Source organism: Dermacentor andersoni, chromosome 2 (genome assembly GCF_023375885.2).
Source record: "Dermacentor andersoni chromosome 2, qqDerAnde1_hic_scaffold, whole genome shotgun sequence".
Lineage (NCBI taxonomy): Eukaryota > Metazoa > Arthropoda > Arachnida > Ixodida > Ixodidae > Dermacentor > Dermacentor andersoni.
In genome coordinates this window covers 123999733-124027245 of record NC_092815.1, presented here as the reverse complement: position 1 = coordinate 124027245, position 27513 = coordinate 123999733, and the positions used below count along the sequence as shown (strand labels likewise).

The window sequence follows — 27513 nt, the reverse complement described above, 5'->3', positions numbered from 1 at the left end:
TTTAACTGGCTCCGATGAAGTGCAGGCTCCGCATCGTTGCAGTCGGACTCACAGCTCGGCAGGCACCATCTGACATCGTGCGACAGTCCCGGCAGTCTCAACAGACTATCCCGCCGACATAACGTGAAGGAAAACTGGTGCGTCTTATTACTTTTTTTTTCTGGTTCACTGATTACAGTTCGCCAATATCACGCCGTTGTCTGCGTGCCTTTACTGAAATTTGGTGCCGGCTGATATATATCCTGTTTGGCGCACCTGTCTAAATTACAAGGCACCAATCGCAACCTCAACCTTTGCTTGACGAAACGGAAAACCTGTTCCAGGGAGACTTGTCCCAACGCTGCGCCCACAAATACTTTGGTACGTGATGCAGCTTTCCACAAGCTATTCCTTTTATCATTTTTTTTCATCGTTCTTTTTTTTCTTCCTTCGTTATTGACTGCGCAAGCACATGTTGCGCGGTTGTGACGAATAAACTTTATTGTGAGTTACCGCCTTCTGTGTGTCCTTTCAGTGATGTACCGTCTTTACCGTTGTCTTAGATTCCGAGTATGTTGTACTAACTCGCCGAAGCATCTACTTTAGCTACTTTTCTACAAAAAACAGTCGATGGTTGTTGATGGTGGCACGGCACGATCGTGGCATCAGTAAACTGCAAGGCTTATACAGCTGTCTGGACGAAAGAAAGTAGTAACGAAGACGACATGAAAATAGGCAGTTCGCGCGGCCACGCATAGCTTCCACCGCGCACACACATATCCCGTACAGTTCTTTAGCTTTCCTGTGCCTAATGTATCCTGTTTGTGTACATAGAGGGCTGCGTCGCTTCTCGTAGAAAAAGTTGCTGTGGCCAGCTGCGCTGCCGGGAAACTAGATTTAACATTAATCACGCAATATGTACCCGTATAACCTCATCCACTGTTGTCGGTTTTATTTTCCGATCTTTTTTTTATCTCCTTCTCCTGTTTGAACTGCAGGTTAGCAGCGGGAAAAAAAGAAGGCCGTTATTTCTGTGAAGCGGAGTGCACGTCTAGGCTCAACACTATCATGATCGGCGACCTGGACTCGATGTCATGTGCCCTGTGGGGTCGTGGTGCGGTGCCGCAGAGTGAGCTGGGATTGTTCTTAGCACTGGTAAACCTGCTGATTCACCTGCCTTTTACCGACCTGCCCGTACTTCGGGACTACGAGCTGGGAGAGCTGCGGAAGCAATACGACTACGTCATCGGTGAAGTACACTCCAGCTGCTTGTTCTACCTTGCAACGACACAATGCATGTCTAACAGACTTTTTAAAACGGCTGTCCCACGCCCGACGCGTTAGCAGGCGTAGAATGTTCTGTCCGAAGTCGGTATGATGAAAGCAGCAATGGAAACCACGTCGCACATGCTGGCGCGAGCCCAAGTTAGACAGACATAAGAAAGCTGAGCTCGAATTTCGGGCTTGAGACTGGTGTTTGTCGTGGAGGTGCTGACGAGCATTATTAGGTGCACCTATCCAAGTGCCGGTCTACTTTCTTTAGGCACTAGAAATTGGTTCAGCCCTGTTTTGAAGGCGAGAAACGCACGGCGTAGCTCAGCATGAGAAGGAGTGTGCCATCGCTCTCTCGAACAGCTCTCATATTCTCACAAAACAGGTCTTCCTTAAACCGTGCCTTACTGGATGAGAGATATGGTAATCTAATCCCGGCATCCCAGAGTGCAATAATGAAGTTAAACACAATAACGTTTGGTCTATTCCAAATTGCGCGCCATTTTCACCCCACAGTGGGCGGTGGATCCGCTGGATGCGTGATTGCCAACCGGCTGTCAACGAACCCCAGCGTCACGGTGCTGCTTCTCGAAGCCGGAGGACTGGAGACGGCATCTCGGCAGATACCAGCAGCTGCTCCCTTCAACCTGAGAGGACACGACGACTGGGATTACCACAGCGTTCCGCAGAGCAACGCCGCTCTCTCCTTCCGCGAACAGGTGGGAACTTCTCGACTTGTGGGTGCGGGCGCATTTACGAAGCAAATGGTTTCAACAGCGCGTTCTGAAAGTTTTGAAAAGGTCTCGCCTCACACATCCCGCTGGCTTAAATGCTTAAATCCTTCCTTGGCGTTTTTGTTTTTGGTTGTTGTTCCGGGTCCCACCCACGTGCAGCGGCTGTCACTCTCACGCGGCAAGGTGCTCGGCGGTAGCAGCGTGCTCAACTTCCTGCTCTACATGCGGGGTAATCCGAAGGACTACGACCGATGGGTGCGAGAGTATGGAGCCACTGGCTGGGGATACGAAGACGTGCTCCCACATTACAAGGAGATCGAGGACTACCGTGCCGGACCGCTGGACCGTGAGTGCACCTAAAAACGCTGGAAGCTAGCAGTGACTCTTAATGGCTCTTCCAGCGACAACACGCCGATCACTTGGTGTAGTATATATCAAGTGAAATCTATGTACACTGAAATGTTTTGCCTAGCTTGAAGCCCGTACTTTCTCTAAGTGGTACATTGTAGACGAATGTGACAAACTGCACGCTGGTCGCATTCGTCTTGAGCTATACAAACGATTTTTCCAGTTCGCATAGGTACGTAATTAAATTGCCATGAAGAAACTTTTAATACTTCTTTTGGGTACAAGTCCCGCTCGAAGAAATCGTAGACCCGCATGCTCCATAACCGTAAATAATAGTGTTCTCATGATATATTTTATGTCATTCTTGCCGGTTCTGAAGAAAGCCCAAGCATTTCTTTAATGACGCTAGGACGCACTTGTGGACCTGGATAGCAACGCTCCTCACCATTTTTCACAAAAAGGAAGAACACTGAGAAACTTAGAGTACGCTTAAGCTTCGCCGTTAAGAGTGGAGCGCGATAGCATTCAAAGATGCTAGACTGCTCTTCACGGTTTCCGGCAACTGCAGCCAATGTAACCGTAACGTTTACTCGGAAACGCTGGCGGCGAGGGCTATGCACGAAGGCGAGCTTTCTGGTATAAACGCGTCCTTTTGCTTGGGTCGATCCGGGATGTAGTGCACAGCCACGCCAATAGAATTACATCATTTTCAGGTTTCTCTCACTGTTTCGCACTTTCAATATTTAAGTCTGAGAAGATATAAAAGACACGCGCTGTCGGTGTTTTGTTTCATGACATTTGTTAGTGGGCTGTCATTCTCAAAACTCCGAGGAATAACTTTGTCAAGAACGTAAGACACGATGTGAGCAATTTTAGTGATAGAATGGTGTGGCAGTATAACCCGCATATACCGCATGTCATACAGCAAAGCTTGGCATATACATGTGCCTAAATATACGCGGCAATTTTCGTTCATGGACAACTCCACCGACACCAGCATTTCTGCGACACGGGCGCCTTTAACGCTATCGCGTTGAAGCACGAAGCTCAAATGCCCGTCTCAGAAAAAAAAAGAAAAAAAGAAGGGATCGGCAATGACGCGCAGCACAACCTATACGCCACGCCAGCACCGACGTGAAGATTGAAATCCACGGCAGCCCAAAAAAAAAACAAATTATGCAGGTAGATAGAAAGCACATCTTGTACTCTGTGTGAAGTAGTTAACGAAATGCTATAAATTTGTCCATGTCGTTCCTGCGTTTCGGGCGTAAAGGGGAGCGGCGCACGCACATGTGCTCCCACGTGCCCTTGCTAGGACAATGCGACAACTCGTACATTGGCATGTATTTCTCAACTGTTTTCTTGTTTGTTTTACCTATTTACCACCCGTTTTTTGGGCAATCGCACATTGTGGGTATGTGTCATAGTATGTAAATCACCATCAACCCGCGGCGATCATGACAAAGAGGTATGTGGCGTTAGCACGATAGAACTACACAGGTGCAATTGTGGCATAACGGATAGGAAAATAGGCGTACAAAGGTTAAATCAGACAAATTTGCTTTGATAAATTAATTCGTGCTCTTAATGAAGTGTACTTTTTCCTTTTTTGTTTCGCTGTTAGTTTCAATAAGTATGTTTAGGTGCCATTTATTTTATCACTGGGGAATTTCGCGGAAAACAACACTAGCAGCCTGGAGAATTGTAAGGGAAGTAAAAATGGCGGTGTCCTGGTTGCGAACTACTTGGCAAGACAGTAGAAGCACGCACCCAGCCAGCAGTCAAGGTCAGGAAACTCCGCGAAGGTTTCCAAGGAAAATTGTAATAAGCGATAGGCCAGCGCCCAAACTATGGGCCATGCATGCTTTGTTCTTTGTAAGCACCGTTGAGAACGCTACAATGCACGCTCGCCAGCGCCTCGTGGCGGCAAATTGTGGCATAGTTGATGGGCTTTCGTCAGAGCCCGGTAGAAGGAACAAGATGAAAGGTACCACGAGAACAACTGCGTAGGCTATTTCCGAGCGCCGCTCTACAACTTTTTTTCATACTAGGCTTATGACCCAAAATGAATATTTTTCATAACTGAAGGTATTACTTCAATAAGTAAGAGTTAGAGGCGGCTACGAGCAATGTGCTGCCCGTCACCTTCACCTATGATGTACCATATCTTTAAAGGTTCGTTCAGATGACCTGCAATACTTAGTAGATAATATTTGAAGCTCGGAAGACCTTCGTAAGAGGATTTGCGCTCCGTCTGCCGAATGTCGCACCTTCGTTCTTTTCTTCTTTTTTTTTTCTTTCTTCTTTTGACCCAGCAGAGTACCACGGAAGCGGTGGCGAGGTACCAGTGGACACCGCGAATACCAGCACGCTACTCAGCCATCTCCTCCTCGAGGCTTGCAACGAGTTGGGCTATCCCTACGTGGACTACAATGGGCCAACGCAGTCAGGTGATCGGGCTGTTGCATAGTTAGGCCCAAACGCATGCGCTACCGATCCCGCCGCGTTAGCTGATGTTCATCCAACAATTTTCGTTTGTGTAGTTTTTTCCAGCGGCCACGGCAACATGGCAATGTTATAACGAAACGCATTGCTGTCATCAGTTTACGCCACGATAATTCCACTATGCCAGCGAAAACGTGGCCGCTTTTTGATATCGCGTCTGCGGTCTTGTGTATTAAATTGAGCGTTATTTATTTATTTATTTATTTATTTATTTATTTATTTATTTATTTATTTATTTATTTATTTATTTATTTATTTATTTATTTATTTATTTATTTATTTATTTATTTATTTATTCGTTCATTCATTGCTTTCTTTTCTGGGAGGAGGTGGGGGGGGGTGAGTTATGCTGTAGCGGTTGACCATCGCAAGTTCTCTTGCCAGTTCGGAACTTATTATCTAAGCGCAAATTTGAATCCGCACTCTTCCGTGTTCGCAAAGTTCAGTGATGCCCTATAGCTGATACGCTTTCTCTGAAGTTTACGCTAAAGATATGCATACCGTTAGACGTTACGCGCAGAGGAGGACCTCAACTAAGGAATCACAATTACCGTGCTTACATTCTCCAACCTATGTCAGGAATATTCTAGGACTGAATTGCTTCCTTTCCACGGAATGCAGTGTCAAGGGATAGGCGCTATCGATTGATTTTGTAAGTGTTCAAAGCAGACATAGCCTTGGAAAGCTTTCCACGTAAGCTCACTAGGCGGCACAACTGTGTTCAGCAGACCCGACGCTGTATAGACCAGTGGCTGTAGCGTTGTGCTGCTGAGCTCGAGCTCGAGGGTTCAATCCCGGCCGCGCTGGTCACATTCCGATGGCGGCGAAATGCAAAAGAACAGTCGTGCGCTTAGATTCAGGTGCGCGATGAAGAGCCCCGGCTGGTCAAAATTCTCCAAGCCCCTCACCACACGGTGCCTCACCTATCATCATCGTAGTTCTGGTTACTAAAACCTCAAAATTATTTTTTTTCTTCTTTTGTGCTTAGCAACTAACTACTTGCCTTCTTGGCGCATTTGGTCCGACGTTAAACAAATAGCGTGCTGGACACAGGTTCCGAGAGTAAAATTAACAAGCTTTCTGCGTCGGGCTAGGTGAATCCGCTAGTGACGCGTGGAACATAATTCAGCAAGCATACGGTGACGAATTATCAACAAGCTGTGTCTTTGAATAACCCTAAAGATTTCGGGAGGACACAGACTCGGTGCAAGACTATGCCAGAGTTGGCCGCCCGTCACCGTCACATACCACTGTAAATGTGGAATGTATGAGGCAGTTATCGCACCCCGGAAAGATCTGAAATGCCGATATTTTAACTGCTTTGATATCGGAGGATCCGAGATTGAACACAAGTGCGTGTGAGCAGATCTTACGCAACGAGTTAGGGAAACTGAAACTGAATGCAAAAATCTTCGCTCACGTATGATAGACGAATATAAAAAGTGCGCATGTGTAATTGCTGCAGAACTTCTGGGAAAGGTCAGAGATAATTCTACATTTCCTTAAGACACAATACACCGGAGATAAACGTCAACGATACGAGTATGGCCCTAAAATGAAGCGACGAAGCACCGAGTGGAGAAGTCACGTTTCCCTTACACCTAGAGGAGTGAAGCCGCAATCACCCAAAGCAAACAAAATGTTGATCAAATTGTTTTTTTAAGGCTAAAGGCACGGTGCACCATAAATATCTGCACAAACGACAAACTATGAATCAAAACTTCTGCACTGACGTGCTAGAACCTACCTGACTTGCCTTAATTTGGTCAGTGGTTCCTGTGGTACATCGTGAGCTCCCATACTGCTGTGTCCTACCAGGAATAGCTGACCGAATACCACATTCCTGATCTACGAAACACCTTGTACTGAGCCAACTTGTCGTTACGTATTTTTCGTTCTCTTTTTTTTTTAATTTCCCCGCGTGAAAAGGGAAGCGTCATAGAGATATGGCAGCAGTCCAAACTGCTGTGACTGACGTACTGAAGAGCATCCCGTATTTATCCTTGCTTTCTTCTACGGCATCCAGAAACGATGGCAGGTGTGAGTAGATTGCCGAGGAGACTACTCTGATGAGATCTATCGTGTGACTAGTTTGTGCTGAATAATCATTTTTTTTTAAGAGTTCAGTCCTGGTACTCCTCTGGCAAATGTTGTATAAGCTTTAAATTGTGTTTTATGAGTCTAACTGCACTATGCAACAAATGTAGAACAAGCTAAGTTGTTCCACTCCTACTGTCACACAATGTTGGCACTAGAAAATCCTAATAAAAAGACCAGTATTTTTCTGTTGCAAAAACGAACAGGCTAATTCCCCGCCTGAAATGCTGCGCTTGTATGTATAATTTTACCACTGAGAAAAAGAAATATGTTCTCAAACGCATACACCATGGAAATAGTAAAGAATGAAAAAAAAAGTGCGGCAGTAAATGAATAAATTATATCCGCCTCGTCACTTTGCACCCAGGATGCTCTCGTGCGCAAGCCAACGTGGCGAACGGCGAGCGTTTTAGTTCGAGCAAGGCATTCATCCAGTCCGTCGTCGGGGCAAGGAAAAACCTACACGTGGCATTGTTCAGCCAAGTCACAAAGGTACGCACCAACAGCAATGTCACGATGACGAGGAGTTCATTCAATCAATATTAAATCATCTCATGCGACCCGTTACATCCATATTCAATGCAGGTAACTCCATACTTACGAATATGTCGGATCCTATATAAAATCGATTCCATATGATCATATGAGATTGTTTGATGCGGAGAATGCCAGGCACATGCGAATTTTTTGTGGGGTTTTGTGTGCTTCGAAATTGTCTTGCAGGGTGCGTATTGGGGGCGAGGACTTACAGAGTCGCCATCTGTCGGAAGCGCCGCCCTTGCGTAGTATGAGGGACCACGCGGCACGCTGCCCATAGGTTTGGCTTACGGCGCTTAATAAAAACACCACGCAGCAGCCCTCCTGTACATTTCTGTAAGCACTCTCAAAACGAGGCAACGTTATTACTGTCGAAATAATAATCTTGGGCAAGCTGAAAGCACAGACTCGTTTGCGGACGCCATCTCTTTACCGAATACGTACAGTGAAAGCCACTGCGCGCGGTCGCCGCGATGGAGTTTCCCCAACCTGCTTGCGTGAAAGGTCGGTAATCGCTGAGCGCAAACTATGTGAAATATGTTCTCATAGTGGGCGGTCTGTATAACCAAACGGCGCATAACAGAACGAAGCCTCAATGCATGCAGCGATCGCAAGGGTTCGCGGTCACCGACTGCGCGTCCGCATGCATGTCCACGCGCACTGTTTCGCTTTCACTGGGAGCGTTTTCGCACCGTGCTGTGAGCTTTAGGCCTCAGAATATGAGCATTTGACAGTCCACAAGCAACCATTGTTGCGTGGACGTTATCAGAGCTGTTCAAAAACAATTTCGTTTTAGCGAGGGACTTCGACGCCTACGCGGCGACTGTGATATGCCGTCGCGACGATTCAATGATTTTTTTCTCTGCTAAACTCTTGGACGTTTCAATATTATTTCTAAAGTCGTGTCGCACTGTATGCACTCAGCGGGCGATTTCGCGCTGCTTCTTTTTCGTAATCCAGTGCGTTAATTCATAGCACAAACATGAACATATGCCATGCCTTTCTTTAATATGCTTCTTACCACTCCCTTTCCATTCCAGTAAATTTGCCAATGTCTAGCATCAACAGGTTGATAAACCAAACCGTCGTGACACTAGCCGGGCAGCGAGCACGGGAGAACGTCTCAGTGCGCGTTTTCTGCTACTCACCGAACATCGCGCAGTCCCGGCGCCGTAGCAGAAATATCCCTCACGTCTGTGCTTTCTGCATACCCGAGTTGTAGCCGATAGCGGTTTGCCGGTTCTAAGTTTCGTGAGCCAAGCCTCACGCAGCTCCTTGTGCTGCGGCTACGTGTGAATAAGGCTGACACCGGGCTCCGTTGCGTACGTCCGACACTGCAGCACCGAGCAGTAGCCTACAATGCAGCACGTCTCCAAAGGCAGCCACCTACCTTTTATAGTACTTTCAAATGCTGTCAAGGAGACATCCAAGGCGGTAAGGCCTCACCAATTAATCAGTACCGCAGCGCAGCTGGGACTTTAAACTTTCGTTTCCAGCTCGCTTCGGCGCTTCCGAAGCAGCCGATGCGGCTGCTGTGCCCACGTGATCCCGCATACCACGACACGCCGACGGTGGCGCCGGCTTTTCCAGGGCTGGAGCTCGCCCCAATACCGTAATGTTCGAATCAAATTGAACACAATTATGCGAACAAGGCTCGTTTCGAATATTCATTTGAAAGCGAATACCACTTCTTTATTTTCATTCTTCCGTTCGACAGAGATAGGGAGATAAGAAAAGAAAGGCGAGGGGCTCCGCAAGACGCTCTTACGACTGGCCTGTGTGGTGAACAATTTGTGTCGCGCAAGACATTTCAAATACGCCCAATCGCCTGCAACCGTTAAAGAACGCCTATGAGAACCCAAGGCTCGAACGACGCCCTGATGTCTGCTCAGGCTCCACGGTGCTGTCTCCCTGCATCGAGCGGGACGGTTAAGCTTCGTGTGTGCATTCCCTCTTTCTTCTCCTCCTCGGCGAGGCAGACGCCAGCAAAGTCTCTGAGTACGCGTGTGCGCGTTAGTGCAGTTCCCTCTGCTGGGCCATTGGCGGTTAGAAAATCCGTTGTACTGGCTTCCATGTACCGAGCTGCGGCCGCAAGCGTCAATGCACATGGGGGAGAGAGCATTCGCTCTCTCTCCTTTTTGAGCGAGGGCGTTACCTATACTAAAGAAGACGGCTTCCACCAGCGGAGTTCAGCCTTCAGGCCTGAGCACTAGCTAGAGTGTATGTCGGTCTCTGTCAGGAAGCTTGCAGAGCTGACCGCTCCATACCTATGTAATTAAACGTTATTTGTTACTCGTTACGTGGATCGTTTCGCGTCTCCGCCTGGACCTCTCCACGATGGTCAAGCTCCAGATCGCAAGGCCCACGCTACCTGCACAGTTCTGAGTGAGCAGTTCGCAACACAGCATATCGGGTTTGCTATGCTACGCAGAGGGAGTGAGTTAAGGGATGTAAATAAATAAACGAAAGAGGGCATTGAAGGCGCGTCCATCTGCAGGTGCACCTGGACACTGCAGTCAGTCACAGAGATTGGTCGACTTCAGGAACAGCAGCAAAACACGCGTCGCTTTCTTAGCTTGCCGCGCAAGTGGCCGCAATACAAGGACGTCTGTCACCGACCATGATCGTAATCCAGGTGATCGAACGCGCTCCGGACATGAAGGCGTTGGTCGTCGTCGCGGACGCACGTGCGGTGGAGATGTTCCTTATATCCGCAATTGTTGCACGAAGGTGGGTCCATCGCGCGTTCATAAAGAAGGAAAGGTGCTGAACGGTGAACAAATCAGAATCGCGTTACTTATTACGCGAAACTGCACTTTCTCACGGAAGGAAATTAAACCACAAACGCCTTACACGTTCAAACGCTTCAATGGAATCGGAACAGAACAGCTACCACACATGAATTATCGTGTTCGAAATTTCGAGTACTCGCGCCCTGCTTGACTGCCATGCTTAAACGCAGGTGAACTTTGAAGGAAGACAAGCCGTGGGCGTCTCCTTCAGTAGGTACGGCAAGCCTCAGGATGTTTTGGCCCGGCGAGAGGTGATACTGTCAGCGGGAACCGTGGGATCCGCCCAGCTCCTGTTGCTCTCCGGGGTGGGGCCCAAGGAGCAGCTGGAAAGGTTACAGGTAATAACGCAGCACTCTTGCGAACTGCACGCGAAAACTTCCGGCCAAGTGAAGGGAAAAAAAATACAATTTTTTTAAGCTTTTTTGCGCATTACTTGTTGCTGCTTGTCAAACTGCCACCATCTATAACTGCTATATAACACTGATAGACTTTCCTGCGCTTCGTACTTAAGAGTACAATATTGCTGCCCTTCTTTAGCGATCTGACAGACGTTTATGAGTCGCCGAGCTTGTAAAACCGATTAGCCACTAACGTTTTTGCTTTACCAGAACAGTTTACAAAGAAGCGTACCCACGCAGTGTGCTACCCGAAAGCGGTTTAATTGCGCGGAACGAACAAGAACGATATGGTAAAACAATTGCACCACTGCATTTTCTTCTACTGAGCGGACTCATAGAGCATTGGTTTCATCTCTTCAAGTTGACAAAGAAATCATAGTTTCGCCCGAAAGGCGAAGCACCTATTCCGATAGCAAATTCGGAGGTAGCTATAAGAAGTAAGGAAAGCAGCTTTATCGGCCGTATAAACTTGTAAACATTCGCTTACTAAGTAAGTTAACAAGTATGGTGGTAGGCACGCACAGGCAAACATGGACACATTTCGCCCCAAGACAGCGGAATTTCGCTGTCAAAACGCTGGAGTGAGTAATCGAGGAAGCAGCAGCGAGGCGAATTGACCTTGGTGTATTTCTCGCTTCAACGCAAACGAAACCTCAAAAGAACAGCACGTGCGAAGCTACCGGTGCTACACGCACCCTGCAAACGTAGCAGATCGCTGGCGCGCAGTTTGGCCGTGTCGCAGATCGCTTTCAAGTACGGCGCCCGCACGGGCGCGTCGTAAGCAGCAGCCGCTGGAAAACAACGCTCACCCCCGCGCCTCGCGCGCAACAGGAGAATGCGCGCGTGAGCCAATGCCGCGCACGCGGCATTGAGCCGCCATTCGCTGGCTCACCCTCACACGCTTTCACTCGCACATTCAGCATACGGCGCGCGGCGGCTATATTATTGGCCTTGGACTTTATACAGAACCTCACGGCGACGGCAGAAATGCGCCTCCAGTGTCCATGTGATCGCTATCGCAATATTAAAAAAAGTCAATGCCGTGTGGTCTGCACCTTGAATAAAAGGCACAGTTTCCCCAGTCCTTGCCGGGGAAACTAACGACCGTGACCTCCGGGGGGAATGTTGCCAACTGTCGAGACGCCGAAAAGTCCCCCCAGCCACCGCAAGAAGTCGACATGACCACGAGTGATACCGGCGAATGTGTTTGCGCCGACCTAAACCTTTTTATTGACGGACATCCCGTGACAGCCTTTTTGGACACCGATGCTGATTTCTCGATCATGCGTCAAGAGCTCATTGACCCCCTTAAAAAGGTAAAACACCATGGACAGGGCCACACATCAGCAATGCCGGGGTTCAGTATTGATGCCCACGGTTAAATGCAAGGTCAGACTCCGTATCGGTGATTCCAGCTTTGTTGCCAGGTTCGTTATCCTCCCCGAGTGTTGCAAGGAACTCATCTTGGGGATGGCTTTTCTGCGGGATTATGGCGCTGTGTAAACATCCCGGAGCTTTTGGTCACATCTTCCACGAGCCCAGATGTAGGCAGCAACTATCAAAGACAGCGCAAACGTTTACGACTAACCGAGGACGTGACGATACCGCGGCGAACCATCTGCCTTGTGTCTGCTTTCAGCGTGAGACCTCACCATGGTAATGTGATAGCGGAACAAATCAGCGTACTATTTCTCGCACAAGGCGTTTCGATTGCAAAGGGTATTCTGGAATTAATTCGTGGCCATGCAGCGCTGCTCCTTGCGAACTAAAGCGACGAACGCCGCCACGTCCCGAAGGGCACTGCGATTGCGTGCTCTGATAACATTGTACAAGTGAAGGACTGCTTCGCTGTGTGCGATCCCGAAATGAATGAAAACGCCATCCTGGTCGCAGCAATCTTATTTGTCGACGTTAGCTCCACCCTGTCACCCGCTGAGCGGCAGCACCTATTGGAACTAATAGAGCACATTGAGGGTTCCTTTTCGTACACGTTCAAGACCAAGCAAACACCGCTGATCACACAATTACGGAAGATGCCACGAGACCAATTCGGCAGGACTTCTACCACGTGGTCACGAAGAAACGCGAATACAAAACAGGTGAAGAAAATGTTCGAGGATGATGTGATAAAGCCTTCGAAGTGTCCTTGGGTGTCCCCCGTGGTGTAGGTCAAGGAAAAACGACCAACTTGTACCTGGCAAATTTCGTCTTCTAAATTACTGAAAACATGCTTTGTAGCCACTGATGTCTTCGGTGCGCGTAGAAGGCATTCTGCGAGCATCTGGGGTCGAGCCTGTGTTGTGGCCACCTCTATTAGTGGCGTACCATCCCGTCGGCTCAGGCCGAGTTGTGTCGACAATACGCAGCCGCCGGTGTGTTAGTGCTTTTAAAGAGCGTAAATTACTTGTTTTTAACTGGAACGTAAGCATGATAAAGACAAATGAAAATGGATAAATTAAAGTGGATAAATGAACAAGTTGCCGCAGTGGGAAATCGAACCCACATCTTCGCATTACGTGTGCGATGCACTGCCACGGCGCGGTTTTCCCATCTAATTTCTTGGGTATTTGTGCATGATTACCGGAACGCCCGTAAAGTTTGCCTAGCAGAGTTCACGGCCCCGCGCAGGTCAGATTCCGGAACTACAAGGCCAGTGCCTTTTAGAAATCTTTCTATATTGAGTTGCCCGTCGCGATCAGCAAAACACATCTATCGCGGATAAACCCAATAAGTTTTTAGGCATGTAAGATTTACAAAATGGGCTGCAGAATCATCCGAAGCCCGCTGCCGATATGTGCCTCGTGAGATGCCCCCCTTTTTGTGATCGAAGCGAGCGCATCATGCACGTTATTATTATTTTCAACGTGACTAGCGGTATGGTCTCTGGGTCGCAGAGAAACCGGTGACGGAGCCTTCGAATTCGTTCGGGAGCGAAAATTTCCGCATATATATACTATGTGTATATGACAGAGCAACTTATCCACTCTCGACGACTCGGCCTTTCGACGCAGCGCAGGATCGAAATACCCCGTGTCTCATCGCCTTTCGGGTGAGAGAAGCGACTACTCCCACCATTATTTTGACCCCTGCTCGTTGTAAGTGCTGTCTGATATCGTCGTCGGAACGCCTGTATGGTTTGTCTAGCCGAGTTCACGGCCGCCCGCGCACGTCAGATTTCGGAACTACAAGGTCAGTACCGTTTAGAAATAGTTCTGTATTGAGTTACCCATCGCGATCACATCTGTCGCGGATAAATCAAAGAAGTTTTCAGACATGTAGGGCCCCCTGGGCTGTACTTGTCGGCGATAAGGTAGCCTCGCCACCTACGCGATTATCTGACTGAGCTATGGAGAATGCTCAGTTACCGTAGTCGGAAGTTCGAATCCTTCAATAAGGTTTTTTTTAATGCTTGGAGTGACGCCTGCCACCGGCAAAAGATGCCGAGAGCGAATGGGGCTGTAGTAATCTAGGTACAACCAAATTAGGAAGGCCCACTAAGCTTGAACAAAGACACTCCCTCACCAGAACAGGAATCGGCCTCCCTGGTGGAGTATTCGGCTACCACTTCCCCCCTGATACCTACAATTAACCCATGGCCCTCAGTCCGCAGCAGCTGCGGAGCACCTGACCAAGGCAGCGGTGGGTACCTGTAACGCAGCGGTGGGTGCCAAGAATCTCTGGGTCCGGACAGGCCGCCAATGGAAAGTGACCCTGTCAACCTTTAACAGCCCAACTCTATCAAGTGAGGCTAGCTTAGCAGGACTCTTTGAGGAACTATCAGACATTGTTTGGGATATCATCGGCCTTAGTGAAATGAGAAGAACTGAGGCTTATACATTGCTGAATAACGGCCATGTCCTCTGCTATTGATGTCTCCCAGATAAGAAGCAATACGGGGTAGGATTCCTAATCCATAAGGACATAGCGGGCAGCATTGACGAATTCTACAGAATTAATGAGAGGGTAGCAGTAATCGTAATCAAACTTAATAAGAGGTATAGATTAAAGGTAGTACAACGCTACGCTCCAATGTCCGGTCACGATGATAATGAAGTAGATCGGTTTTATGAAGATGTTGAATTAGCGATGAGAAAAGTGAAAACTCAGTACACTGTAGAAGCAATGCAAAAGCGACTTCAATGCAAAAGTGGGGAAAAAGCAGACTGGTGAACAAGCAATTGGCAACTACAGCGTCGATTCTAGGAACGCTAGAGGAGAGATGCTGGTAGAATTCGCAGAAAGGAACAATCCTCGAATAATGAACGCCTTTTTCAGGTAGCGTAGCAACAGAAAGTGGACCTGGAAAAGCCCTAATGGTGAAACAAGAAATGAAATTTATTTCATACTTTCTGCCGATCCCAGCATAGTGCAGGATGTAGAAGTGATAGGTATAGGTAGGGTAAAGTGCAGTGATCATAAGTTAGTGAGGGCTGGGATTCACTGCAATTTGAAGAGAGAAAGAGTAAAATTTGTCGAGGAGCAACAGGTCTACCTGGAGGCGGCAAGGGTAAAAGCAGAAAAATGCATGCTGGTACTTGCAAACAAATATGCAGCCTTGGAACAGAGAGATGATGATGATGTAGAGGCAATGAATGAAATCGTATCTAGGCTGGCTTCAGAGGCAGCAGCTGAAGTGGGAGGCAAAGCACCAAGGCAACCTGTAGGCAAGCTCTCCCAAGTAACAAACGACCTAATGAAGAAATGACAAATAATGAAAGTATCCAACTCAAGAGATAAGATAGAATTCCCAGAACTGCCAGAACTGATCAACAAGGCGAAAATAAGTGATATTCGAAACTATAAGGTGAGGAAGCCTGAAGGAGCCGTAAAAAATGGACGCCGCCTGAAATCAGGGAGAAGGAAACTTGGCTTGGCATAGGACAAACCAGGATGTATGCACTGAAAGATAAGCAGGGTAATGGTGGTGGTGGTGGTGGTGGTGACGACAACGACAACGACGATCATGATAATGATGATGATGATGATCGGATCTAGCCCTGGGAGTGTTAACCAGCGCCATCGCTGACGGCCATGGCGGCTGTTGTGGCACAACTTTTCGACCGCGGGCATCGCGTAGTACGTGAACTAGGGATAAGGCAACACGTTAATGAAACCTTGTATGCCCTACCTGAAGGCACAAAAGTTGCCAGAGCCGAGACCCTCGTTATGTAATAAACGAAAAGAGGGGAGTAATTTATTACGCAGCCAGAATCTCGATTAAGGCATCAAAACGAAGGACGCGCTAGAGGTCGTCTGACTTTACAGGTATTGCATGCTGTCTTGAGCAACTCCTTCGAAATCGGATTCATCGAGAAAATGTCGCAGTTTAAGGCAGGGCATTGCCTTCACGAATATTTGTGCGAATAATCTAGAACGCTTTGGTCACACGCAGAGCAGACTTCATCACGTCTGCTCTGCATCACCTTCATGACAAACTCGGAAGCTGCTCTGAAGATGCTGCTAAACGAGGAACACAGTCAACGGCTGTCTACAAAAACACACGCTAATATTTGCGGCTTCGGCAAAGCCCGCACCTCTAACATGGAACCATCTGGAGTAGCGGTCTACATTCTGAATTCGCTTGAGTGCTGGCAAATTCTTTGGGTAGATGTAGCTCTGTTTTACTATATATGGCCACATTTTCGAGAGCACTGGCAGTTTCAAATTAAGTACGTTTGTTTTGCTGGTGAGTAACATTAATAAACGGATATTATTGTGCGGGCACGATAACTATAAAAATGACAAGCAGACATTGCCGCAAAAGAAATTTCCAGCACTCTGTTTGCTCTCCGAGCGTAGCACCTGCCTAACATAAAGCCCATCAACGGGGTAGTTCAAGCGAAGTTGACAAGTTTGTCATAAAGATATGGATTTCTACATCGCTCTCATTAGTTATGCTTTTTTTTTCGAGTTCCTTTTAATTTCGCACTCAACGAGCCGGAAAGAGCAGCCATGATGAAAAAACCTCGCAGTAAGAAAAAAGCACACGACAGGCCCGAGCGATATCCTGCGCCTATCTAATAATGTTGCGGAAGCTCATCAGTACGAATGAACGTCCCAGACTGCTGTAGGCTGCTGATGGAGTCTCACATACAGCTGCAAATAAAAAAAAACTAATCCTTCAGCCGCTAATTGCACACTATTTTCTGTCACATTGCGCCCTGTTTCTTGATACGCAGATTCCAGTGATTGCTGACCTTCCAGTCGGGCGCAATCTACAGGACCACGTGGTGCTTCAGATGGCCCCTCCCGTCAGTATGAATGTGAATGCTGGTATTCCGCCTTTCGGCCTGGATGATATCGAGCAGTATAACTGGAATAAAACTGGTAAGGCTAGGCAGTAGTAAAGTGTTGTGGACTCTTATTCTGGACGGTTAAGCAGATCTCATTCGCGTTCATATATTCATGGCGTCTCCAGGAGTGGACAGCGACTCGACGGTACACAACTACAAAATTCTGAACGATGTTTCCCGGGCATTGTTTCTTTTCATTAGAGGCAGAGGGGTGGAAGAAACCCTTAATGTTCAGTGTTTCGTTCATAGCTCAAGCACTAGTTTCGTCGCAATAAATTATTAATGACGTTATAATAGAAGAAGGAAACGTACAGACCACGTGAGAAGATGAGAATGACCAACTTATTAAGCTGTGTCACGCCATGTTACGCTGGCCCTTTCAGGAGGGCTCGAGTCAATGCACGTCTAACTTGATGATAATCGAGCACTTCTCCGCAAATAATTTAGTCGCGCTCGATTTAAATTCCGACACACATACACTTCTCGGTACAGTCCTGTTTGCACATTTCAAGGCAGACATGAGTACCGAGAGCAGAGTTCATGAAACGCATTGGCACCATCAGTGAAGGAAGTGACGTCGCCTCGACTCGGCTGGCTCAAGGCGTTGAGTGAAGGCGCAATTATGAACACGGGGGTGAGACTGTCGTGAAGCAGGGGGCGCTTAGCAATACGACGCGAAGCTTGCGCCATGCCCGCCTGCGGTCAAAGACAAGAAAATAGTTTTTATCCCGCGCTTAACTGAAGTTGTTATTTGTTTCCACTGTTTCCGGAAGGCACAATCTCAATACCGGCGAGCACCGAGTTCGTGCAGTTCCTGCACACCGACCATGCGACGGACGCTGACATTCCTGACATAGAAATAGCCCCGATTTCGACCTCGCCCGCCAGTGAGCTTTTCAAATCCGCGATGGTGGAGCTGGGCCTGTTACCAGAGGTAAGGCTGCTGTGCAACGCACACACACAGACGCACGCTCGTATACGCGCACGCATACACAGGCACACACGCACGCATACGCACAGACACAAGCACGCACGGAGAAGCTAAAGATTTTATTTCAGTGGTGATGCCTCTCGTTCTGTTGCGCTGCGGCAGGCAAAGTGACACACGAAGTTAAAGGAACACACGACAAGTGAATAACGTCGCAAGAGAGAAGTGGGAAGCCTTTTCCACGATTGCAGTTGGTGAATAAGCCTGTGTGAGCGAGACATCAGTGTCACCTCTCTCACCTTCAAACATAATTCGCAAGATAATGTCACTTTCACACGATTGAAGTGCGTACCATGCATCGGGCAAACGTTTAAGAACGCCAAGTGGTATAAATTAATCCGGAGTCTGAGGCCCACAATGCGGCTTGCCTGATTTTCAGACTGCGGTTTTGGCAAGTAAAAAAAAAATCCTGAATTTATTAAATTAATGGAGCCACATGGTCTCAGCTACAGCAAATCACATAGGCCATCATCGACTGTCAAAGACCGGACATGAAATTGAAGCAGAAAAATAAGCATTATTTTTAGTCGCACGAGCCGGTTGCGCACCAAACTAAATGACCTGTACACAAAATATAACTCTTGAGTGGCGCCTTTGAGTGGCGCCTTTGAGTGGTACCGTTCATCTAGGGATGCAGACGTCACATAATCTTGTGCCCGCTTTCGATGTCAGCTGGCTGCAAAAGAACCGTGTTTGCCATTTGTGACACCATTCAGACTCTTGCTGCAGGGTTTAGGCGTGATTATGGGAGAAACAAGAAATGTCTAATTCAGCTTTCTCACCGTATCCTCGCATGCATAGCAGAGAAATCAGCGTAAAAGATGAACAGGAATGAAGAGGGAACAGCGGATATCTTGTGTGCGTTGAGGAGTGCTCTGGAAGGTGCGCAGCACTGAGATTTCCAAGCGAAGGCGGAATTAGCGTGTAGAGTTCGACTGTCTCCACAACGAAAGTTACTGCCAGCGTTTGCTGCACATTCAGCGCACCCGTAATGTGTGAGTCACTAGTATTAATTCACGACACTGCTAGACTCTTGACACGCTTACGAGGCCTGTCAAGGTTGCTGTTTGTCCATGTTTTCTTTTTGCCCATCAGAGCTCTGGACGCACTCATTGAAGGCACCTTTCGCTTGCGTATCCTCCAACATTTATGTCTTCATAATTTCATCATTCTCCTTACCCCCTCTTCATTGTTAGGTGCTGAGCAGCTGAGTTCTACATGGTGCACCAAGCTGATTTTCACTAACCTATTACTTGAATATTATTTGGCTGCTGTAGGCTTTTGACGGCATCATTGGACCTACAGACGGAAGGCTTGGCTTTCGTAGCATAGTCATCCTCAATCGGCCAAAGTCAAGGGGCGCCATCACACTTCGATCTGCTGACCCTTACGACCACCCGGATATCGACCCGAGAATTCTCGATCACCCTGACGATGTTAAGAGGGCCGCTGAAGGTAAAGATGCATCGCCGGCTGCAGCAAGCGTACCTACACCCGCACACCCTTTCCCAACTGTGTTGGTTAGTTGAACAACCTAGTTAAAAACGTAAAGTCATTGCATCTTCAAAGAAAGCTGCATATAACGAAGACGGGATACAAAACAAAGAAGAAACCCGTCGTAAGCAGTATACGACTACGTGCACGGAAAAATTCGCGCAAAACTTGCACGAACCTCAATCGGAGAACCTGACGATAATAGCAGCAAGTAATTCATCCTACGAGATAAATTTACCACGTTATTTTTGCGATTCTTGGTTGGTAATTGTTGAGGGGAAAAAGGGGTAGCAAGAAAGCACTTTCGCATTTCAGCCTTCGATATAAATGAAGATATAAATGAAACAGGCAATCACAACACTGTCGCAGAATACAAAATTACTAAGTGCCTGTGGCCCCACAAACACATTCGTCAGTCGCAACGCTCGACATCTCCTACAGTTAGACCAGTCGCTGGAAGCTTTTCTTTAAGAATGCTGGCACAACTGAGAAATTGCTGAGCCCGCTCTTGGGATGCGTTCTTCAGCCAGTCGATTCTTTCAGCGAAAGGAGAGGTACATAAGGCACGCAAAACACCACGTGCTCGCCGAACTGACGCACAACATGACACAGACGTTCCACAAAGCGCCGATTGTGAGACGTCAGTTCCGGAATCGGCGAGTTGCACACACAACTTGCAAGGTGCTTTGCGGCGTACGAATAAAAGAGCACAAATAGGGGGAGAAAAGTGCGCCTGTAAGTGGTTCGCGCTTTTGTTTCAGGCACGAGAAAGTTCATCGACGAGGTGCTGGGCACAGCAGCCATGCAGAGCATCGGTGCCGAGCCCTGGAACGTTACCTTCCCTCCGTGCGCTGAGGCGGGATCCCTGTGGAGTCAGAATTACACCGAGTGCCTGTTCCGCCATGCCGCGCACACTATGTGGCACCTGTGCTGCACAGTGGCTATGGGATCGCACTCGGAAGCTGTCCTAGACGAACGACTCCGGTGAGTAACAGATCACGTGAGATTAAGTTAAAAAAAACTAGTAAATATTGGCCTTGTGCGTTGAGCGCTGTTCAAATCCTACCTAATGACGTGTCTGCCTATGTGCCACTTGTGTCTAACTGCTGCACGGGGGCTGCCCCCTCGGTTTACACCCCGCGTATTTTTCTCGGTCGCATTCCTCTCGGACGTATGCATTCTCGGCGCATGCAGCTAGCAGAGAGCTTAGCTAGTTTGCTTCCCTGTTTATTTCTTGCTATGCCCACATTTACGCTGAAGATGGCCAATGAACAAAGAAGAGAGGTTCCTTAATCCCTGGTGTGTGTGAACGCTTCAAGAATTAAGTTACAGCCATTGACATCACACACAACGGATGGGTTCAACAAGCTCCCTTGCGTCTGGGCTTACATTAAAGCAGTGATATCTGGAAGGCTCCAATCATATTGAAATCTTTGGAACTCAACTTGCAGTTTTCTCTTGCACCTGACCAACCATGGTGCGAATGCACACTTTTCTGTCGTCTGGCACCTGCTGTAGAGATAACGAAAACACTTATTTAATCGCAGCAGCCTGCAACTCTGGCCTAGATACCTATCTGCGCTTGAAACGAGACTATGACTCTGCATATGTATAAGCTTTCTCTATATAAGAAAACATGTTATGCACGGCATTTGCCAAAAGTTGACAACCACACTCATTCTGGACAGAGGTTCTCAAATCGTGGTCGCGGTACAAACATTAATCATAATAATGCTCGGATCGCGGCGGTGGGCAAATGGTCTATTTGAGAGATGCTCGAGACTCCTAACATGCAGTCTAAAGAATTCTGCCATGGTCAGAGTACTAAGTACGCTAGCGTTCTCGCATTTCTCCCTATGGCAAGCGGCGGATGCGTCAAACCCGCGACCTCGTGCTTAGAAGCATAGCGCCACAGCCAAAGAGCCATCACGAGTGTCCTTTTTATAACAACAGAGCTACACACTCTTTAATTACGCATGTACTGTCGTGCCTTTGCTTTGCACTCAGGGTCCGAGGCAACGTGACGAATCTCCGAGTGGCCGACGCTTCTGTGATGCCCGACATTGCGAGTGGTCACACAAATGCAGTTGCAATGATGATCGGCAGCAAGGCGGCAGCTATGATCATAGAAGACTATGAAGAACGACGATGTCATGATGTATGACTCGCAAGGCTCCCGGCAACGTTGAACACCATTTGTTGGAGTGTGTGCTGGACTCGTTACAGGGCGCAAATTTTCGTTTGAAGCGCTCCAGCCTGTAGGCTTTTCTACACGTTATAGCTTGGACGACATGGTGTTTCCGAGTGGAGGCTGGACATTCGGGAGGGAGGCGTCCCGTCTCCTCCTAAAGTTTTTACGCCATGTAGGCTTAGCCAACGATTGGTAACGCTTGCCAGACTAATTTCATGGTGTACTTGTGTCAAGGGGGGCGGCCGGACCGGCTCGACACCGTGCGCGGGATGGGTCACAGAATGCGGGTTTGTGTACTTGTTCCGCCTAGCTGTGCGCACACCATCTTGCTCACCCGTTCCACACTGCGCTTCTGAACGGTGACGTACTTCCCCAAATTTTCCTGAAAGCCCGGCCGCGGCAGTGGCCGGCATGCCTTGCAAGGCTACATCCGTCTGGAGCCAGCAGCATATTGCTCTACCTCCTCAACGAATGTTTATGTCGCTCAACGCTGCACTACGCTTCTTTTGCGCCCCACTTTGTAAATTTGTGTTCTACAACCCATTCCGTACAAAGTTCTAAAAAAAAAAGGACAAGAAGAGTCCTGTGTGAGTGCTGTGTTGCTTTTTCTAGGCCTTGTGTACGCTTACTGGAATAGTTTGCCACTATTCCATTCAGCAAAAAAGGTAGTCGGAATCTTCCTTAATGTTCTGCAGAGATCAATAAAGACAAAACAATAGTGCACACATTGAGGAATCACGGTAATGCACCATACTGCATCATATATATATATATATATATATATATATATATATCTGTGTGTGTGTGTGTGTGTGTGTGTGTGTGTGTGTGTGTGTGTGTGTGTGTGTGTGTGCGCGTGTGCGTGTGCGTGTGCGTGTGTGTGTGTGTGTGTGTGTGTGTGTGTGTGTGTGTGTGTGTGTGTGTGTGTGTTATGGGAGATTATTTTGGCTTGCATATATGTAGGTTCTGGCGCAGAACAATCTGGGATAGAGATCTTGGAACAGCGCGAAACACTAAATTGCATGTTTTTTTTAGGAATGTTCGCACTGTGAATGCAGTTCGGAAAGAAGCGTCGGTTTGGATAACCTAATTGGACGCTTGTATTATGCAGGTGTGCGCGAATATTCGAAACATTCAAATAGGCAGTCGAATAAACATTATGGGCTTTTACGTGCCAAAAACACGATCTGATTATGAGGCACACCGTAGTGGGGGACGCCGGAAATTTAGACCACCTGGGGTTCTTTAACGTGCACCTAAATCTAAGTACAGGGGTGTTTCGCATTTCGCCCCCATCTAAATTCGGCCACCTTGGCCCGGATTCGATTTCGGGATTCGATCCCGCGACCTCGTGCTTAGCAGCCACGGCGGGTAAGGAATAAAATAGCGTCCTATTCGATTCGGTCTTTGAATCGAACAGTCACTATTCGTAAATAAGAATATTTTTAGTATACTCTCCGAATACATGAAATGTCAAGTGTGCGAAATCAAAGATACGATTGGGGCAAAAGTACGATAATTTTCCTCTCCGCGGGCATAACATGTGCATAAAACTTGAGAACATACGCCATGTAAAAGTTACGTAACTTGTTGAACTTACGTAAGAACAGCGATAATTCGCACTCTCCCAAAGGTCCTGTATATGCGTACAAGCTGCTTAATTGTTCCTAATGCACCATTCGTGCATTTTGATAAACAATGCTTGATAATGCGCAATGTAATGACAAAAAGTTGCTAAGCTTATGAATACTAGAAGGACGCGAATACCGTGTTGCATCAATTGTTAAAATAGCTGCTCGTTATTCGAAAACGATTCGAAACGTATTCTATTATCAATTCGATTCGATTCGCTTCCGGCAATATTCGATTAGTATTCGATTCGGTGTCAAAAACTGCCACTCGTAAACCCCTATACATGTATGCATTCGCCTGCGTTTTTAGCAAATCTTTTCAGACCATCTACAAATTATTGTAGCACTTTCCTTTTCAAGATTAGTATTTAGTGTCCCGCTTCAAGCTATATTTGTCGCTGTGATATGTTCTCGATCTACAGTGGCGGTTGGTCGAAGACTTAATAAACTTTTTTTCGAATTGATCGGAGCAGGTGGTTAGCATGGAGCACACGTTCACACGCACCTGTGGCGCTCCAAACAGCACCTGACGTCACCTATAAGTAACCATTACATCAGTTGCAAGTCGAACCAATTGAATTCGGAACAAGCTATGCAGTCTATGCGCCCTCCTAGGTATCGCCCCGACTGTTTCCGCACAAGCGGTTCTACCGGCGCGAATACATTAACAGGTGCTTTATGCTCGTTGTTCGACATTATGTGCGCTAGGAGTCGCACTTGCAAGCTTGCATAGTTAACTAAAATCTGCTAATCGACACTTTAAGCGATGGCTTTATGGCACCGAATTTTTACTACAAAAAGTTCCTTAACGTGCATCTTAATAGGTGATCGCAGTTTTCTCGGCTCACATGTAAATAACATATCTAATGAATCAAGAACTAGGATGAGAACACGGCGGAGAGAAACCATATTAGGAGGATCTCCCAAACGCCACTACGGCGAACTGCTTCGTCACTACCTTCCAAGCACTAAGTGAAAAGTACGAAAAATACTAAGGAATCGTCCCAAGCAGCGGTTCGTCCGAGCTCCCTCAGCTATCGTTGTCCATGTATCGCACTTCTGAAACAACTACTCAAGACTTTTTTTTTTTCTACACTAGAATGTGAGCGTGTATGTGGTTATGTGCTGCACAGTACATATACTATGTATGTTTACGTAAGTACGTGTGAAATACAAAACATTCTCACTTAAAAATTTCGCCAATGAATATTGAACCAATAACAGCGCGAAGTGACGAGGTCGAGAAGACGACACACGCCTCTTGTGTGTCATTTCGCGCTGTTACTCGTTGAGTATGATTCAGAACCAACTAGCCCACCAACAGGCCGTGATTAAATCGCCAATTAAACAATGTTTAGCAGAACAGGCCATCGTTCTTTCCACATTTCCAATTTGCTCTCAAGAAACCACTAAATTCTCTCAGCCCCCCCCCCCTCCTCAGCCTTATGCAAGGTTTCTTTGTTTTAGACAATGCGGATTTTTTCTTTTTATATAAAATCGTTTTGAGCACAGCGAACTTGGTGTTTTTGCAGAGGAGTTCTCAGGCAAGCTGAACATACTTTGCCGCTAATAACCTGATCTTCAGAAGATTAATTAACAAACATTCCTTAATAACTTATAAACAACATAATAAAGCTCTTCTTTTATTACTGCCTTGGGTGCAGTTGTCTAAATGGCAAGTTTGGAGGCAGTATAGAGACGCATCTTTAAAAGAAAAAAGAGAAATATTGGACATCGCAACATACTCGAGATATTCGTCATCAAATTCCAAAGCTCAATCGAGGCAATATCGAGACCGAGTGCGTCCCGCTGCGCACCAAACGGCAACGCCCCGTAAAGAAGTGTGGGGTGAAGTTTCAATGATAACGCGCCACGGGCAAATCCTGACCCGACACACAGCCGCACATGCTTGCCGTATCAGTAGCTGCCGCGACTGGGCGATGCATTCCAACTGCCTAGCGCTCGCCGCCTCGGGGGTGTTTCGGTCTGATGTGACAGGCGGGGCCACCTTACGCGGCGCTCGGTTTCAATATTGCCTGGATGTAGCGCTGAAATTCGATTGTAAATATCCTGAGTTAGGTGCGACTTTCAAGATTTAAAAATTGAACGTGCCTTAAAATGTGAGTCTTCAATTTCCTCACTTAAACATCTGGCCCTAAGGTATTAATAAGAATGTCCATTAGTGTACATTTGTTAATTAGTCTTGTGAAGCTCGCCTTGTTAGCGGAAAAACATGTCCACTTCACCTAAGAATTCGCGTGTATAAAGGCCACGTTCGCTGCGCTTATACGCTTTTTATACAAAATCTGCATTCCCCAAAAACGAGGAACCCCCTGTATACTACTAAAATATTCGCCCTCGCACGTACCTCCACCCACCCTCTCTTCTATCAGCGCTGACTTTAATCCTCATCAGTGCTCTTATGCCCCTCACAAAGACAGAATTTCCATTTTATTTTCGCAACAGTAAACCACTCCCTCAACTGACGTCACCGCTCTTCCACACGCGCCACTCGCAGCACGCCGGTGCATCCTTAGCAAACGCTCCGGCCTCTCAGAAGTGCGTCACATGACAGGAGGCGAAGACGGGCCCCATACCTCGGAGACACGCTTTCGTCTCTGGCTCGTCGCGCCAGTTCCTTCCGCCTTGTCGAACAGCGCATCACGTGACCGCACGCTGTGTGCGAGGGCGTGCACAACACGACGTTCTCTCAATGTGTTGCTATGTTGATCTGCGCCCACATTGCCTGCATCTAAGCGTGCAAAGCTTCACACACCATCCTCATCATTCCCAGCCCGAAGTTATAAGCGATTTCCCAGGCAATTTGACTCATCGGAGCGCCCATTAAACAGGCTGTCCGTTATTCGTGGGCGCGCGCAGCGCGCATGTGCTTACACGCATATGCGGCATACCCTACGCGAAATAATCTACATAACATTTACGAAATCAAACGAAGCGAGAGCAACGCGTAGACAGCACGCCTGCTCACCAGCTCAAAACTGGCTTCCACACTCCAGCTTCTCTTCTCTCCTCGCGTCTGTTATTCTTCTCTCTCCATCGAACGGCAACGTAAGAGAGGCATAAAAAGCACGCGCCTCGAATAGACGAACGTATTTCGCGCGCCCGTAAACAAAAAACCCAGCTCCGTCATCATGAGTGGCAGCCCCAACGCCACCACCACTTGCGCTGCGCCGTGGGCTACCGCTCCGCCGGCGCCCCAGAGCGAGTTGAGTTTAATGCTGGCCTTGGTGAACCTGGTAACTCACCTGCCCTTCACTGACCTGCCGGTCCTTCGAGACTACCAGCTGGGCCCACTGCGGCAGGAGTACGACTACGTCATCGGTAAGAGAGCGAGCCGCGAAGCCAGTCGCACGATGTGCGCTTGAGACCACGGGACAAAATCAATCTCCCGTCCGAAGCTGACTTCGACCTAGAGATCGATAGTTGGACGACATATCGTCTAGAAGTGAAGTAGATTCGTATTATAGAAGCTGAGATAAAAAAAAAACGCAAGAACGAAACAGAACGCCAAAGTGGTGCTTTAATGTGGTTGGCGTTTCAAGAGTGACCAAGGCTTCTGTGTGGATCACGGTCAAGCACGCACAAACAAGGACAAAGTGAAGGGTAGACGATACTTTGTCCTTGTTTGTGCGCGCTTGACTGTGATCAGCTATGCCTAACCAACTAGCCCAAAAGTTGGTGCACTTGAGCTTCCGTGTGGAAGCCGAAACGTCACCCCCTTTAACAACATCATACTTTGGTCCGTGTTCTCAGTGTTTTTTTTTTTTTTTTCCGCTGATGATACGAATGACTTCGGCAATGATCCGTCTATACAGTGACTCACTGTACTGAGAAACGTATAGGGTCGGCGTTGAAAGTTCACGGACCGCGGGATCTGAGATAAATATATTTCCGCAGCCCGGGCACTAATGCTGGTACGTTTTCCAGTCTGCACACAATAAAGTGTACTCGAACAGCATATCTTCGCCACGTTTTTGTGGGCTACGACCATAAACTGCTCGGGACACTTTCTCGCGCTCCCGAAGTAGGTGAACTTTTTGTGCTCAGCGTTTGCGCAGAAGCATATCAAGGCGTTTGGCAAGAGCGGGCTGTAGGTTGTTCAGTGAGGGTATCACTGCGGAAACTGCACTTTTTCAAAGGCAGGCAATGTCGCAACGTCTCGTGAATCAAGCGCCTTGGTACCACTGGAAACCAACGATACGACCTATAAGTCACGCTCTTACACCCTTTCGG

At 47.7% G+C, this 27513-nt stretch overlaps 3 protein-coding genes across 6 annotated transcripts in view; 2 read left to right on the top strand and 1 right to left on the bottom strand.

Annotated features, from left to right (window-relative positions):
• LOC140216146 (uncharacterized) overlaps positions 1 to 27513 on the bottom strand; it is a 291954-nt gene that overhangs the window by 95837 nt on the left and 168604 nt on the right. The window lies entirely within an intron of this gene.
• LOC126541279 (4-pyridoxate dehydrogenase-like) lies at positions 23 to 22351 on the top strand. Of its 4 annotated transcripts, XM_055076530.2 has the most exons (11): positions 23 to 360; positions 978 to 1228; positions 1768 to 2331; positions 4652 to 4783; positions 7303 to 7427; positions 10435 to 10602; positions 16842 to 16989; positions 17729 to 17889; positions 19221 to 19398; positions 20199 to 20421; positions 21445 to 22351. In XM_055076530.2, exons 2-11 carry the CDS (start codon positions 1048 to 1050, stop codon positions 21599 to 21601), a joined length of 2037 nt encoding a protein of 678 aa, XP_054932505.1. In that variant the 5' UTR covers positions 23 to 360; positions 978 to 1047; the 3' UTR covers positions 21602 to 22351. The 4 variants fall into 4 exon arrangements, with proteins under 4 accessions (XP_054932505.1, XP_054932504.1, XP_054932506.1 ...); XM_055076529.2 differs by having other exon boundaries at positions 23 to 1228; XM_055076531.2 differs by lacking the exon at positions 23 to 360 and having other exon boundaries at positions 1147 to 1970; positions 2145 to 2331.
• The window catches only part of LOC126541192 (uncharacterized), a 64357-nt gene continuing 63235 nt past the window's right edge, over positions 26392 to 27513 (top strand). The window contains exon 1 of the mRNA XM_055076622.2: positions 26392 to 26601. Within this exon, the coding sequence (XP_054932597.1) occupies positions 26412 to 26601 (190 nt within the window). The 5' untranslated portion in view covers positions 26392 to 26411. The remainder of the gene's footprint in view (positions 26602 to 27513) is intronic.

Excerpts from the sequence above, each read along its gene's own strand:
- LOC126541279 (XM_055076528.2), top strand. The coding sequence starts at position 1,581 with ATGAGAAGGAGTGTGCCATCGCTCTCTCGAACAGCTCTCATATTCTCA. Across the intron at positions 7,428-10,434 it reads TGTTCAGCCAAGTCACAAAG|GTGAACTTTGAAGGAAGACA; the intron begins GTACGCACCAAC and ends GCTTAAACGCAG. Across the intron at positions 10,603-16,841 it reads AGCAGCTGGAAAGGTTACAG|ATTCCAGTGATTGCTGACCT; the intron begins GTAATAACGCAG and ends CTTGATACGCAG.